The sequence below is a fragment of the Myotis davidii genome, unplaced genomic scaffold, assembly GCF_000327345.1.
Source record: "Myotis davidii unplaced genomic scaffold, ASM32734v1 scaffold46, whole genome shotgun sequence".
Taxonomy (NCBI): domain Eukaryota; kingdom Metazoa; phylum Chordata; class Mammalia; order Chiroptera; family Vespertilionidae; genus Myotis; species Myotis davidii.
In genome coordinates, this window is record NW_006383006.1 from 9,032,946 (window position 1) to 9,049,666 (window position 16,721).

Sequence of the window (16,721 nt, forward strand, 5' to 3'; positions counted from 1 at the left end):
ATACACATATATATATATTCTTTTCTAAATTAAATGATTTTTACAGCCACATTGGGCAAGAAAATACAATTAAATATGGACATTTTCTGTATAGTGTACTGTTTAAGTGAATACTTGTTTGATAGTAAAAATCGAAGTCAACAGATGAGATTTTACAAAAAATGCTAGAAGCAGATATTAAGTTACATTATTTCACAAGAATGCTTATAAAGATGTATAATTTTTCTATAAACCAAGTGGGGAAAAAAGCATATTTTTCAAGGTTGGGAGAGTGTCAGGATCATTACAACTTCAAAGCAATTCTAACAAGTCCATTTTTAAATATGTCGAAGCCTTTCTTGAATAAACAGTTTAGGAATATAACTGGGAAATAAGTACTTTCAGAATCAAGGGCAGGGAGGCACGTATGGTTTCAAGAATGGTTTCGGGGAAACAGGTCAGCTAGGAACCTCCCATCAGCTTACAACATTCCACTGTACTGACAGGCTGTGGCCGATCAGTTCAGCCGAGAAGACCAGCTCAACGTGTGCCATAACCACCCAAAGTGCACATTCATTAAGGGTTCAGATTCTGGGTCAGAGTCGTTAAGCCTGTACTGATACCAGAATATCTTTGTAACTTTCTACTCAACATTCATTTATCCCACAAAGATTGAGAGCTAACTACACATGTGTCGGGCCTATTCTAGGTTATGAAGCAACAGCAGGGCACAAAACTCCCATGGCTCCTGGCATCACATGGATTACATTCCAGTGGAGAGACAATGAAAATACAGAGACATAAGTACGTAGTATAATGACATACACTACAACAAAATGATAAACACTACTTAGGTGGGTGGGCCAGAAAGCCCATCTCGAAGGCAGTGACACTGAGCAGAGACCTGCAAGAAGGAAGGTGGCGAGCCATGGGAGGAAGCCTGTGCCCAGCAAGAGAACAGTATGTGCACATGTTGGGAATGTGCTGGGGTTGTTCAAAGACCAGGAAAGGCTCTAGTGTGACCAGAGCAGAGCTTGTGAGAGGAGACTGGAAATAACAAGAGAGGAGCTGGACCCCAGACCACTGCCTCTGCTAGAGAATTGTTGCTTTGAGTCCAAATTACATGGTTTCATGTAAACACTGCATCAATCATTATCCTGGGAATGACCAATGGAACATTTCTATTAAGTTTAAAGTAACACGAGATGGTCAAACAATCATAACTCTATTGATACAGTCTATAGGATATTCAATGTATGTTCATATTTAATATAGTGGAAATTTCTAATTACAAGCTTAATAAAGCTTCCCAGTTGGTCAGGTGGAGAAACCAAAGCCCAGGGTGCTGATGAACACTATCTGGGCTCTTTTAGCTGGCAGGTTGTGAAGTTTTGCAATGGAATCCTGATCAGCCAGGGTCTACTGAGGTGCCTTCATATGCTTAAAAGGGTAGCACTGCTTCCGAATGTATTTATTCCCCAATCTATTTCCCAACTATATCCTGTAACACTTCAGAAAGTGCTAGGGAAAAGATGTCAAAATTAATCTGAAGTTTTATTTGTCCTTTCTGAGAACTTTAATTGTCTCCCACATAAAGTGACAGATCATGTTTATGCATATTTTAGATATGCAATCAAAGCGGCATGCTAAATACAGAAAATATTCAGTGAGAACCTAGTCAGATATTCCTAATGCTACTCTTCTCTTCATCCTCAAAGCATCCCATTTAACTTACACCACAGGCTTTTCACATGGCTTCTTTCTCTCTCCAACTAGACTGCAAGCACCTTGGGGCAGGGCTGCACAAATGAATGCTGAACCTTCATCCAACAGATCTGTAGCAAAGGTCTGAATTACACTTGGCATATAAGGATGTGATCCTGAACACTACCTCCAGGTGACCTGCGCTACCTTCCTAATGCCTATTTGCAAATAAAAACGACATTGCACAGAAGATGTCTGTCACCCTTTAGCTTTGCCACAGGAGGACTAACACGTAAATATCTTGTGGGTGACACCATCCTGAAAAGAGCTTCAGAGAAGGTCCATTTTATGTTTTTGAGTATGAAAGGTATCTTAGCATCTAAGATTAAAATACTATATAAAATTTTAAATATAAGGCAAAGTTATTTGGTCTTTAAAATTTTCATAGCTATAATGGTGAAATGTAAAAAACCTATTAACTAATGAATAAATACAGCTAATAAAGCTGGCACACAGACAGTGTGTGGTGGGAGTAAGGATGCAATGAAAGAGAATATTTCTCAACTTCCCTATTGATGGGGACTTGCATTTCTGACCAATTTGTGAGTGTGTCTGTGTGTGCGCACACATTTTGTCAAGCATGTTTCTCGCTTGGAAATAAAATGCCATTAGTACAGTGGGAAAGAATAGAATTGTTTTTCAAAATAAACACTCAAGCTGTGACTATACATACACAACCTGAAGAAAAGAAGACATTTCATCAATAATTCAAAAGTCTGAGAAAACATTTTCTACTGACACTGGGATACTGTGAAGTTTCTCAGTTAACCATGATGGAATCGCATTGTAGATTATGAAGTTTTAAATACAGACTTTGAATTCTGAATTGTGATCCTTCCAATGCTAGCAAGAATGTGCAGACTCAGGAATTCTCTAAAATTGCTACCAGGAAACCATTGCAACCTTTCTAGACAATAATTTGGCAACATATAATAAAACCTTTAAATGCTTGTTGCTTGCACCAGTAATTACAGATATAGAAATATTAAGAAACTAATCCAAAATACAAAGATCTATGCATCAAATGTTTATCATAGTATTATTTATAATATCAGAGCATTGGAAACATGTATGTTCAACAGAGGAATAATTCAATAAATTATGATACTTTCATATGATGAAGTAATGCAATCAATAATATGTTTACAAAAAGCTTTCTACAAAGTAATATTATGTCATATACATTTTCCAGGTGTAAAATTCAGGATTCACAATCACATATATAGTATGACTTCATCTAGGTAAAAAAGACTAGAATAAAAAATACCACCATGGCTATTATCTTTGGGTGCCACAATTATGGCCTATCATTCATTCCTTTTTTAAATCATCAAAAATGTGCTTAATTTTCACAATAAGTGAGTATTGCTTTTATAAAAGTAAAAATTCTAAAGAAATGGTTAACATCATCAAACCGCTAAACTATGTTTTGATAGAGTACAATTTGCCTTTCTCCTAATCAGTTGGAAAACAAAAATCTTTCAAGGCCAGTTTACCTTAGAGAACACAGGGCCATTAGACCTGCACGTTTAGAACCAAGGCCTGTAAGGTCAATCCATCTGAGGGGTCACAACACGGCCTGCCTCCAAGCACAGTGCAGGGCAGACAGTCAGGGAGCAGCATGGGAAAGGGAGAAGCTAGTTAGACTGCTTTCCTATTGGTCTGTCTACTGCAGCCTGATTTCATGTTTTTGTTTCAGATTTTGTGTCTCCTCGAAATCACTGAGATTCTCACATTTCAATAAATGTGAAGGAATACAAACACATTTCTGTATTCTCATTATTACCCACTCAACTGTTCTTTGAGTAACCATTCAAAAAGGAAATACTTTTATTTCTGGCCTAAACTACACAGATAATCCAATAAAGTATGTTCATAGTTTAATAATTAAGTATACTTCTTAATGAAACTACTATTTTAGAAGGCAGCTCTTAGAGATCTTGGAAACCATCTATTGAAACAGCCTTTTTACAACGAGAAGGCAGAATATCAGAGGGCAGACCCACCGCCTCATGGTGGATCCCCAAATTCCTAGGAAACACTCCATGTTCCTTCACTTCAGTTAACAAAGGCTTTAGAATCTCAACATACTTTTTAATGATGGCCTAAGACAGGGGTGGGCAAATTTTTTGACTCAAGGGCCACAATGGGTTCTTAAACTGGACCAGAGGGCCGGAACAAAAGCATGGATGGAGTGTTTGTGTGAACTAATATAAATTCAAAGTAAACATCATTACATAAAAGGGTATGGTCTTTTTTTTCAATAGTTTTATTCATTTCAAACGGGCCAGATTCGGCCTGCGGGCTGTAGTTTGCCCATGGCTGGCCTAAGACTACAATTTTTACAAAAAAGGATGTATTTTTCACACGTAAATAACTTTTCAGTCTTTCTTTGGAGGGTCTGAATACCAAAGCAGTTGCTGGCTTCAGAGGTTTTGAGCCAGTCTTAATTTTATGTGTATGACTTGGGTTGTGACTTTAAGTGTTATTTTCACTAAGGAGATTATGACTTTTGAGTAAATCAATTCAAATTTTGCAAAGATCTGTTTACAGAGGAATCCTCCTAGACACAAAAGTTGTAGGTATGAGTGTGTGTGTGCTCCCATATCTTTCTTTAACAGACACTACTACTGAAAACTGAATGAATATTTTATCATATACAGCATAGTGTATACTTTTTAAAAATTCTAACTTCAATAACTTTTCTCTCTAAAAACACTTCTTGATTCTTAAAAAGCATGACACCAGTATTTTCTCTATATAGTAATTTCATTCATAAAATTTTCAGGCATAAAAATCATTCATCTAAAATTAGTACTACAGAAAGGTTGACCTGTCGATCTTAAGTGTAATAATTTAAGAGCATATTTCAAATAGTTTTCCTTTCCAATATGCCTTTAAAATATTAAAGAAACCAACAATTTCTAACGAAACCATTACCATTTGCCATAATAAATTATTGTCATATTACAAAGCCAATAAAATTTTTAAAAAGAGCTATTTAAAATATTCTGTTTTTTTAGAATGGAATGTGAAAACTATTTATAGTAAATTAAGCCAAAACTAAATATCCCATGGACACTATGATGTTGATTTAATGCTCAATATTTTCATTTTAAAATATAAAACCCCTTTTAAAATGTCACAGTAGTACATTATTATATATCTCTATATGTCCTTACTTAGTATATGACTTTTTTTTTTTCTTCTTGGAATCACTAACCCAAAACTGATGATGCAAAATACAACTGCACCAAAATTCAATCTTATTGTTTAATATATTTTCAACTTGCAGATCTAAAGAAGTAAATGAAAATTAGTTTGAGAACTTTCATACATACATGTAGATATATGTATATATGAACATAGAGACCTATATAAGCCATGCACTTACAATAAGTTTCCAGTAGTCAATTGAGATTTCAAAATATTCTAACAATTTCCTACATAGTATATATATATACACACTTAATTGAGACAGTCTCACCATATTTTTTAAATCTATGAAACAGAGCATTTGAGAAATCCTTCAAAAATATATTTGAAAACTTAAATAACAGACTTAAAACAAAACACTTTCAAATGTTATAGAGAAAATTAATTGAGTAATCTAATTTATTCATAATTATTATTACAATTGATAGGTACTACGATACCCTCTAGTGGGGCAGGCAGGTCATACCTCTGGTAATAACTTTCAATTGCTTCCGAAGTATGATGTTTGGCATGGGTTCTCTTAATATGTTTCTGAAACAAAACAGAGAAGATTTTTATGTTGTGTCACATATTAAGTTCAAGTACAAAAATGACATATTTCTTCATCCCAACATCTAACACATAGGGCAAACTGAATAACAGCTGGGGATTGTGGTGGTGGTGGTAGGTCATTTTTCCTTCTACTCCATGAACCCATGCATTTTAATCTCCATTGCTGGGCTGGGATGTCTTCAGACTGCACCACAAGGTACAGTATGTATGTAAAAGCCAACAGGGTCAGAGTAATTGAATCTAAATAAGTTTGCGTAGGGTGGCAGAGGGTAGAGAAAAACTTGTTCCCTTGAAAACCTTTGTATTAATTTTCCCTCAATTCAATTCCATCTAAGTCCTCTGCACTCTAGTTTTACAATCCAATTGCCATTTTTAACCAGGACGAACATTGCTTAAAAACAACTTATTTGAAAACTACAAAAAGTAATTCCATCGAGACTTGCCACTTGACTGACACCTGTCATCTCATGATAAATGACTCCATTTTCTGCCTCTCTTGCCTTCTGCCACTCCAGCAATGGTCATTTATCATCATCTCTGTCAGCAATGGAAAGCGGCACTGACAGTGCAAGTCAGCAAACATTTAGCACATGGAACCACGCAACACAGGGAAATTATTATTGTCAGAATAATAATGGTTTAGCATAATTTATTACAGGTCCACCAAATAAGCAAAGGCTAGATGTTATTAGACAGATGGATGGGTAGGCTTGGCAGGCCTCCACTGAGACGCAGGCGGTGCTTGATGTGGAAAGGAGAACATCCTCCAACCCAATCAGAGAGCTGGCAGTTCAATTACAAAGAAATAAAGGGACATTCATCATTCAATTAGGCACCTGTCAACCCTCACAAAGGAGAAAACTTCTAACCTGGTACTCCTGGGAGAAGATGCTCAGCAGAGTGGCCTGCGATTGACTGGAACAAATAAAAGAAGGACAAAGTTAATTACTGGAGTGCACGGCAAAGAAACAAAAGAGAAAGGAGCTTCAAAGGTAGGCCTGCTGCCCTGTAATCTAACAGAACATGAAAACAAGTGTGGAAAAGTTGTTCCAGATGAACACCTCAGACAAAGGCTTGCTGCTGCCGGGTCAAGGAGAGAGAAAACGGGAAAGGGGAAAACGTGACGGTCTCAAAGTCAAGTATCCTATGATGTGGATATTTTTTAAAACTTTAGAATGATTGCAAATCAAATCTGTAGCATGCAGACCAAAAGCAGGTTAAGTTTATTTCCAGTAATAAACGAGAGGGCTAAGCCCCACAAACAATAGGAAATGTGCAGAGCATTTGTTGGAAACGTTCTGAAATTTGTTTTGTTAGCAGACAGGTATCCTCTTCTGTAGCTATTTCAGACTCAGGGGGAAAAACTTTGGTCTTCACGAGAATTAACACAGACCATTGGAACATTCCCACTGATACTGGTGTGCTTAGAAAAGAGAAGTTTTCATGGCAGGAAGCTGAGGTCCTGAGTGAGTCATTCCCAAAGACTGTCATACGCCTTCTGCACCTAGACCCCATGCAATGTCAGGCACCTGCCAGTGAAGCAACCTGGAAAACATTCTTCCAAGTGAGAGGTTTTTTTCCTCTCACATTTGTTAACATTTAAAAATGGAATGGAATATCTTTCTCTCTAAAAAAGCAACCAATGCCCCATTGCTACTCTTTTTGATTGCCCTCTGTAGATATAGCCACCTGTCATATCTTGAAAACAATGAATTATCTTTGAAATGTTCTCCTGCTAAATGCTATCTGAACAAATTTCAGGGTTAATAATTTGACTTTTACATTATGCCAAAGCACTGTGAATAAGTAATTTTTTTCCTATTCAAGAATGAAACCTCTTGAGCTCATCATAGGTAATTTGGGGAGTGTAAAAAACAAAAACAAAACTGATGACAGCATATTGCTTTTTTCACCGTCTCATTTTTTATCATTTTTTGCATTCCTTCATAGATTTGGCTTCTAACCGCTTTCCACTCTTATCAGATTACAAAAAGTGGGTTGAAAATAAAACCATAAATGTTTACTAAGGAAAACTGGTAATTACTAAAGGATGGTTTCAATAACTCAAAAGTACTGAGGAATTAGCGAATACAATTACAAATTCATTATAGTCCAATTTTTTTCAATTTCCCTTTAAAAATGGAAACCACCTTTGAAAGAGTCACCTTTATATATAAAATCGTATTATGCCTGGCTTGCCTGAGTTTTGCATGCAAATTACAAACCCTAGTAGGGTTGCTGACGACTACCTTCTAAAACAAATAGTAAAATTACACCCAAATCTTTGTAAGCCACTGAATGTTAATACACTAGATATTTTTGTGCAATAAATGGAACCTCTCCTCATTGTAAAGGAAAACATATTTATGTTAACATAAATTTTTATGGTAGGCAGAATATCTGTCGCAATGTGTCAAAAATATGATGGGAAGAATGTGCTTGTAATGCTCAAGTTGGAAACCAATGACTAAAGAGGAGGAAAAAATTGTGAATAAATTTTAAAAATGTAACTGTAGCTGCCCAGAATGGTAAGGTCAGATGAGATAATGTCTTTAGCCAGAAAAATGTCTTCAAACAGCTTAGAATTCAACTAAAACCCTGGACAAAGACTAGGGAGCAACCCGTTCTCTCGATGGCCAAGAGGATTAGAGAGACGGTCCCAGCTTAGCACACTGGGAGTAAACTCTGGTTAGACCTGAAATGAGAAAATGAGTTACTTCACATGGTAACAACAGACAGGTAGGCCTGGGTCCAAAATGCCTTGGGTTTGGTGGACTAGACATAGCTGCAGAGAACCGCATGACCTCTGCAGTAGTTGGCCAGCCTAGCCTCTGCTTCTGTATGTGCTAAGCTTAGAGAGTTCTGAACAGCCTCACATATAAAGAGTAGGAAAGTAGTTTTAGTGCAACTAAGACCTTGACTCCAGGGTATATTACTTGCTTGTTTCTTCCAATGTGTTAATTCTGAGAGGGTCAATCTTGAATACCACAATCAGTCAGTCAGCAGTATTCACTAAGTATCCACAATGCCCTAAGGCCATGGGTATGGGGAACTAGGACATCAAAATAAATCATTCAATGAGGTGGACAGGAATTGACTTAGAAGAAACTTCCAAAGTATGTGTGCACACATTCCCCCCCCCCCCAAGTTCAAACACTGTCAGGTATTCATATATTTTTTAGGGATCTGGTGAAGTAAATCATGCCCTGAACTTTCACATATTTCAAGATTGCACTGGCTTTGTAACATATAACCATCCGTCACTTAGCAGATAAATTTTCATAGTAAAAAATAGTCACTTAATTTGCACAAATATCCAATATATTATTAAAATTTCTTCAAAAACCAGCTTCGTGTTTTTTTCCCATGCTACCCTCCCAGATGAAGTTCCTCCCCATGTCTGAGAAAGAAGCAACTGGGAGGAGCCCTAGATGGCTATGGAAGACCTCGCCAAGGGGTGACAAATGGCTCTTTGGAGCAGCAGCAGCCATGTTGCAGCAATGAGAAAACAAGTGCGAGGACAAAGCCCATGGGGGGACGGTGGGACAGAAACTGAAAGAGCCAGGTCCTTGAGGAAGGACGCTGTTGAACTGCTCAAGAGACCACGAATTGAACTGACCAGCTCCATACTTCTTTTGAGTAATAATACATTTGTTGTAACCCTCAAAAACAAAGGAATAAAACTGCCCAGGTTTCTGTGTGTCCTGGTAAGGAGGTGCTCCATCAGGATGGCATGTTTTTGGAGGTAATACATGAAAGGGGTTGTCCATTTTTACACTTTTAGATCTCTTCCTAGCTGGCAGCTACTATATTTGGCTTCCTTAAAATTGTTCCTCTATCACTGTGTCACTAAGTTGATATGCCTAGTGATCATAAATTGGTATGTGTGATTTTCCTGTACAGATTTTAAACATTGACGGTGTACTATTTAACCTCATTTTACACTGCATTCAAGACACTTCAGATGCCAAGTATGTAAAAACAAGGCAAACACACACACACATACACACACACAGTTCCCCATATAATATTTAACTCAACATGTCCCCAAAGCCATCCAGCTAAGACAGTAACCTGAAGGATGTTAGAGAAAATGAGGGTTGGATGGGTGCAGCACAGACTAGGAGCAGAACTCAGCATACACTTAGTTGCAACATCCATAATGAAAGGCAAGTCATCATGCTCCCAGGTGAAGACTTAAAACAAGTAAAGTCTTAAGGAAGAAGATACCACACATTTTAAGTCCTTCCTCTTCCCAAGTACCAAACCTCTGAAAAGAACCATAAAGAAATAAAACCGTTATTTAATTTTCAAGCTCCTTTTGCTACAGAATCTAGGAAGCATAAATGTCTACACTCTAGTGCACTCAAAATTATCTGAGCAAAATGAGTATTATTTCTGGGACTTGGGGAGCAATAAAGCAATTAAAAGGAGATAAGTCAGGATACTTCTACAAAGCATTAGGCTTGGAAACTTCACAATGACAAGGCACAAACACCCTCTCTAAATGTGTGAAGGAACACACGGGAACACTGGCTCTATGTAGCTTCTGAATCAGAGAACTAGTCAAGCAAGGTTTGCTATGAAAGTACATCCACCCTCCCTCACACACACCCTTCAAACACACACCTGCATGCAAATTTGAAACACAGAGCCGTTCCCCACTCAAAATCAAAACAGAATTCAATAAAAGAGCAAGAATTGGTAGAATACCACTAATTACTTTTTTTTTTTTTCAGGAACGTACAATGTGCAGTGGAAAGAATCTGGGAAATTACTGTGGAGAAAACAGGAAAAAGAGTTAAACTAAATTCAGGAAATAGAGGAAAAACTTATCTATTATACTTCCCCTCCTCCATTCTTTTTTCTGATTTCTGACTTCATATTAAGGATCCAGAATACAGATTATGCCTAATCATAGCAAATATTTCCATAAATGATTACTAGTATATAGGTGAAAGCATTAAGTTTAGTAGAGAAAGTCTTAAAAGGTATACTTATATTGTATATCGGAAAAAAGTAGTTACTGTCCCAGGAACTTAATTAATTTGGCTGATAAGCCTAAGTCACATGCAAAACAGCTCTACAACAAAAGCCAAGATTTATATACTTGAGCACTTTATTTACCCTCAACAACCTTCTAAGATAGGTACTATTATTATCTGTATTTTAAAGATGGAGAAATGAAGGAATAAAAATTAAGTAAAATACACAATTAAAGAGCTAAGATTAGCAGTACAGCTAGAAATCATATCCAATTCCAAAACCCAAACTTTTAACCCCAGCGTTAACTTGCTTTGGCTAAGAGTTCCCAGAAATTGGTTTTGCACATCATGTGTGCTAATACCCCCACTTGAGCATTTACATGTTATATTACACTCCAAATAACCCTGAAAGGTGAGCATTGTTGGGGTTTTGATAGAAAATTAAAGCCACAGGAGGTCTAGCATTTTAATCAAATTCCATGGTCTTAGACAATAATCCCTTTTCAAAAAAAAAAAATCAAATTACAGTTTTCCTGTACTTAACTACATAAAAATGCTGTTCTTTTCTAGTGTGTTGAACAGTAAAGGAACTTCTGACTACAGGAAACAGTCATGGATTAAAAACTGTTGGGAAATTTCTATGATTCTCTCTGCAGCTAAGGTATATATTTTGTTAACAGCCACATACCATTGCCTGGAGTGTCTCTACTAGTATGTGACTGCACATGTGTCTTTTGCTCAAATGCTCTTTACTGCATATAAAGCAGCTTTAAAGCCTTCTCTGAACAGCACAGGTATAAGCCCAATCAATCTCTATAGATGACAATATCTTCCATAGGTGTTAATTTTATTATATAACTAGAGGCCTGGTGCATGAAAATTCATGCACTTGGGGGGTCCCTCAGCCTGGCCTGCGCAGTCCGGGACTTCTCAGGGGATGTCCAGATGCCATCTAAGGCCTGCTCCCAGGGATTGGGAGCTTGCAAGTAAGCTTGCAGTCAGACAGCCCTCTGGCAGCCCGGGAGCCCTCGAGGGATGTCCAACTAACAGCTTAGGCCTGCTCCCCATGGGGAACGAGCCTAAGCCATTAGTCAGACATCCTTAGTGCTGCCACAGAGGTGGGAGAGGCTCCTGCCGCTGCTGCCACCACCACCACTGTGCTGGCCAGCCATGAGCCGGTTTCTGGCTTAGTGGTGCTCCCCCTGTGGGAGCGCACTGATCACCAGGGGGCAGCTCCTGTGTTGAGCGTCTGACCCTCGTGGTCAGTGCCCATCATAGCAACTGGTCATTCCCGGTTGTTCCGCCATTAGGGTCAATTTGCATATTGCCTTTTTGTTATATTGGATATTTAATAGTTTTCTAGTTATAAAGTAATACAGGTTTTGCCCAAAACGTTCACTGTTTGCATTATGGTGTATAGCCTTCCTTAGTTTTTACCCATGTCTGGTGTGAGAATTGTGTGAATGTGTCCATAGACAAAAATAAATTTTGTTAAATTGCAGTGTTTTAACATACTTTTTTATAATATATCTTTATTATACGATTTAACATTTATCCATACCTTTACATATTACTTTTTTCAACTTTTTATTATGAATACGACACTTAAAAGAAAGGGAACAAATATATAGCTGAATGAATACATATAAAGCAAGACCATGTAACCACTTGGTCTTATACTGCTGGCACCGCAAAAGAAACTCTTTCTGATCACCACCCTTCTCTCTCACAAATTAATCTGACCTTAATGTTAACTGCTTTCTTGCTTTTCTTTATTGTTTTATCACCCTGATATGTATTCCTAAATTCCATAGGTTAGCTTTGCCTGCTTGTAAATCTCACATTAATGAAACCACATAGTGTGTGCTCTTTGGAATCTGGCTTCTTTCACTCAACAGTATGCCTGTGAGAGTCACTTATGGTCATTTAAGTGCAGTTAATTCATTTTCATTGCCATATAGTACACCATTGTACACGTGCATGCCACATTTATTCTATCCTATTGTTGATGAAACCTTGAACCCAATCTTTGGCTATAACGACAATGTTGCTGCTGTGAACATTTCTGTATGTGTCTCTTGGTGCACATCTTATTTGAAAAAGACAGGTATAAATGTAGAAGTGGAGTTCTGGGTTATCCTGCATGCAAGTGTCTAGCTGCACTATATACTGTCAAACAAATTTTCAAAATGTTACGAACAAGTTTAAACTCCCATCAACGCTAAATGGGAGCTTCCATTGCTGTACAATATCATCACAGTTTCTCTGAGTCCTCTGTTTGCATTTTCATGTTCTTTGTGGTACCATTTGAAGTGCAGAAGTTTTTTATTTTGAGAAAATCCAATACATCAATTAATGTTTACTACTGGTACTTTTTGTGTGTCTTTTCTAAGAAATCTTTACCAACAATCATAAAGACATTTTCATACATTTTCTTCTAGAAACGTAAGAGGGTTAGATTTTATACTTTGGCTTATGATCTAGCTTGAATTAATTTTGTGCAGTTTGTTACAGATTGTTTTTGTTACTTTCACACAGATATTCACCTGACCACACATCATTTGCCCATTTAATTATCTTGGTGCCTTTGAGGAAACAAAATATCTGAGGGTCTATTTTGGAATTTTTTAATCTGTTGACCCATAATTTATATGTTTTATCTTTGCACAGGTATCACAATGTTTTCATTACTGTAGCTAAATCATGTACATTTAATGTAAGTACTGACATATGTAGATTTAAATGTGTCATCTTACTAAATGCTAATTGTCTTATCCACTATACATTCCTTTTCTCTCCTTTTTTTGTCTTCTCAATTTATTTAATACTTCTTTATCATTATATTTTCCTGGTAATCTAAATGTTTTACACTCTTCCTACCTAACCATAAGCCTCCTCAATTTATCAAAATTTATTTGTAATTGGGAATTAAGTGCTACCGGGAAAACACAAAAGTTTTACATTATATAGAGTTATCTCCTCCTGACATACAGGGTATTATTGATGTTGTTTTAATGCTGTCTATATCTTAAAATTTGAAAGACATTGCCATTGTTTTTACAGTTTCTATTCACTCTGATTTACCCACATGTGTATCATTTCATTGCCCTTCATTCTTTCCTTCTCTACTCTTGCATTTGGAATAACTCTTTTAAAATTCTGTCAGTGCAGATGTGTTGGTGATGTCAAATGCTGGCTCTTTTCAATGACAATGTATCTTATTTTTCAACTTAGTTTTAATATGTTTTTAGTTTTAGTTTTTAGAGTTTTAATACTGTGGTATTTAGTAAAACCCACATAAAATTTGTTGGACTTCTTAAACATGTAGCTGGATACCATTCATCACTTGGAGGAATACTCTCAACCACTGTTTTTCAAACATTGCTCCCCTTCTCCTGAAACTCCAATTAGCCCTCCCTCCTATACCCTTTATTCCTCACTCTCTTAATACACTCAACCTCTCTGTTATTCTATGTTCCAATCTGGGTATTTTCTTCTGACCTATCTTCCAGTTTGGTAATTCTCTCTTCAGTAATTTCTGTTTTGCTATAAAATATATCCATTGAGTTAAATCCCCCCAATTTCAGTTACTGTATTTTTCACTTATAGATTTTCTATTTGTTTCTTTTTAAAATAAGTTCCTTGCAGAATGTTTCAATCTTTTTTTTTTAGCATCGTCAATAAACTATAATTATAGAAGTTCTGTTTAGTACTTCCAATAACTAAGCTCCTTTGACTCTATTTCTACAGTTTCTATTGGTTCTCATTCACACTGTCATGTTTTCTTTTATGACTGTATATTATGTGACATCTACAAACTATAAAACCTAATAAGAGATATCAGAAAGGTAACTGGAATAAAAGTAATATAAAAATAAATAAATATAATTCTTAAAAGTTAATAGTATTCAATTAGAAAATGGAATAGAAAATAGATCTCATTCACAATAATAAATACCATAAAGTACTTAGAAATATATTTCACCAAAAAGTGTAAAACCTTTGAAGAAAATTATAAAACATTACTAAAGAGCATAAAAGAGTTCCTGACTAAATGTAAAGATATTTTTAGAAAGAAAGTATCATGGGTGGAAAGATAGTATAAATAAAATGGTCAATTCTCTATATATCAATCAATAATGTTAATAAAAATCCAATGAAACTTAAAACACAGTTTTATGGTAGAAACTGATAAACTTATCTTAAAATCCATTAAGAATGCAAGGTCATGAATAGTTAATATGTTCTGAAACAAAGTAGGGAACTTACTCTAACAGCTATCAACATGGATACATTTCAAAAATATAGTATTTACCAAAAAATAAAACAAATAAAAGCATGTTACAGAATTCTAAATACATCTGATACCACTTAAATAGAGTATAAAACAGCAAAATATAATTACCTTTCTTTCATGTACATATATGGGTATATTAAAAACAACAACAACATATGAGGCTAATAAGCACTAAACTTAAGACAATGGTTACCTCAAGTAAAGGAGAAAAGGAAAGAAATCAGGGAAAGTGTTTTCAAATAATAAATAAATAAAAATCTGAAGGAGAGAAGGATTGTAAAATGGTGTCTGAATATTTCATTTCTATGAAGTTTAAAAAGCATCTGAAGCAAATATAAACAGAGGTGGATTCATAGAGTCCATTACATTATTCTCTATTCTTTTCTCTATGTGTGCTACATTTCATAATAAAAATAAGAAAAAAATCAGAGGAGTTGGACAAATTTGTCTTTAAGTCTTTTCTGCTCTCTGAGTCTCGCCCTATCATAAGTGTTCTGATTTAATTAGTCTTAAGTACCTACACTTCTCTCCTTTCTAATTAAATTTAGGCATTAACTTTTAAGAACTAGCACAATGAAAATCAGATAAAGACGAAGAAGCCTGGGTGACAGACACTTCATTTTGCTTGCAAGACCAAATGTCTGGTCATTTTCTCTAAAGCAATCCCTCTAACTTCAACAATATATAAATAGCAAATACATTTTAGAAAAATGTTCTTTCTACAATGATTTCTTTCTTTGTTTAATAAATCAGATTATAAGAGATCTTTATATTAGGTTTATAGTAATTTCACTGAGTACCAGAGAGAGAAAGCACAAGAAAAGTTAACAGATAACAATATCCTGTATGTAAAGGTATTTACAACTTTTCCCTTGCTGGTGAAAATTCAACTTTCTTCCAACTCTGCATAGAGTATTAGCTAGTATATCTTCCATTATTTCCTCCCTCCGGCTATTACTCATTTATTTCCAAACACACTTCTGTCTTCCTAAGTCAAAACCTGCCTACCTTTCAAACTATTGTCCATCACTATTTCTCTTCATTACCGAATGTCTTTGAAGGTCTTTGGTTCCATAGATCCTATACAGCAAACCCCGAAGACAGACTTATCTTAGCTGAACACATTCAAACATTTTGCACCTTTGACTACCCTTCTTTCCTTGAAAATCTTTGCTCTTATGAATTCCAGGGCACTGTTTTCTAATCTCTCCTCCTACTCTGTTAACCACTTATCTTTCTCCTTAGCTGCTTGAACTCTTCCCTGAAATTTCCCAGGGAGGTGTCCTCAACCTTCTTTTCTTTTCACCTTATATGTCCATGTGGGTGACAGCACACCCTGTTGTTTTCCCAATAACTACTTGTGTAACTCCAACACACACACACACACACACACACACACACACAGATTTTTTTTTTTTCTTTTCCAGCCTCAACTCTACTCAGATTCACAGTCTCAATTTTGTAAGTACTTATGGGACTTTTCACCTATTTGACCATAAGTATTCAAAAGACAAATTTACCACCACCCTCCTTTCCCGCCAGAGTGTTTTATACCCAACCTCCATTACAGCAACCATTTCCATAAACACAGCTGCTAGAGCTAGAAATCTGAGTCATTCTTGATTCTTTACTCCCCACACCTGAAACATCTAAAAAGTCACCAAGTCTCATTAATTCTACCATCAAAAGTTTTTCACATTTTTCCTACTTCCCTCTACTACTAAACAGTGTCCTGATTCACTTCCCTTGCTTCATATCTCTATACCCTTTAATCCAATCTCCAATTTACCAACAACACTTCTAAAATACACATCTCACTACGTTACCCTGTTGGCTTGAAAATCCCGGGAGGTGTCTATTACCTATACAATGAAGTTCAAACTCAAAGCACTTGAGACTTTGGCTTCAGTCATCTTCTTTTCGCCTCC

At 36.2% G+C, this 16,721-nt stretch overlaps 1 protein-coding gene across 3 annotated transcripts in view; it reads right to left on the minus strand.

Moving 5' to 3' along the window:
- The window catches only part of LOC102761755 (chromosome unknown open reading frame, human C15orf41), a 218,239-nt gene that overhangs the window by 161,203 nt on the left and 40,315 nt on the right, over positions 1–16,721 (minus strand). For all 3 annotated transcript variants that reach the window (XM_006778110.1, XM_015557609.1, XM_015557610.1), the window contains 2 exons: positions 6,381–6,426; positions 5,426–5,490 (listed from right to left, as the gene is read on the minus strand). In XM_006778110.1, the coding sequence (XP_006778173.1) occupies positions 5,426–5,490; positions 6,381–6,426 (111 nt within the window). The remainder of the gene's footprint in view (positions 1–5,425; positions 5,491–6,380; positions 6,427–16,721) is intronic.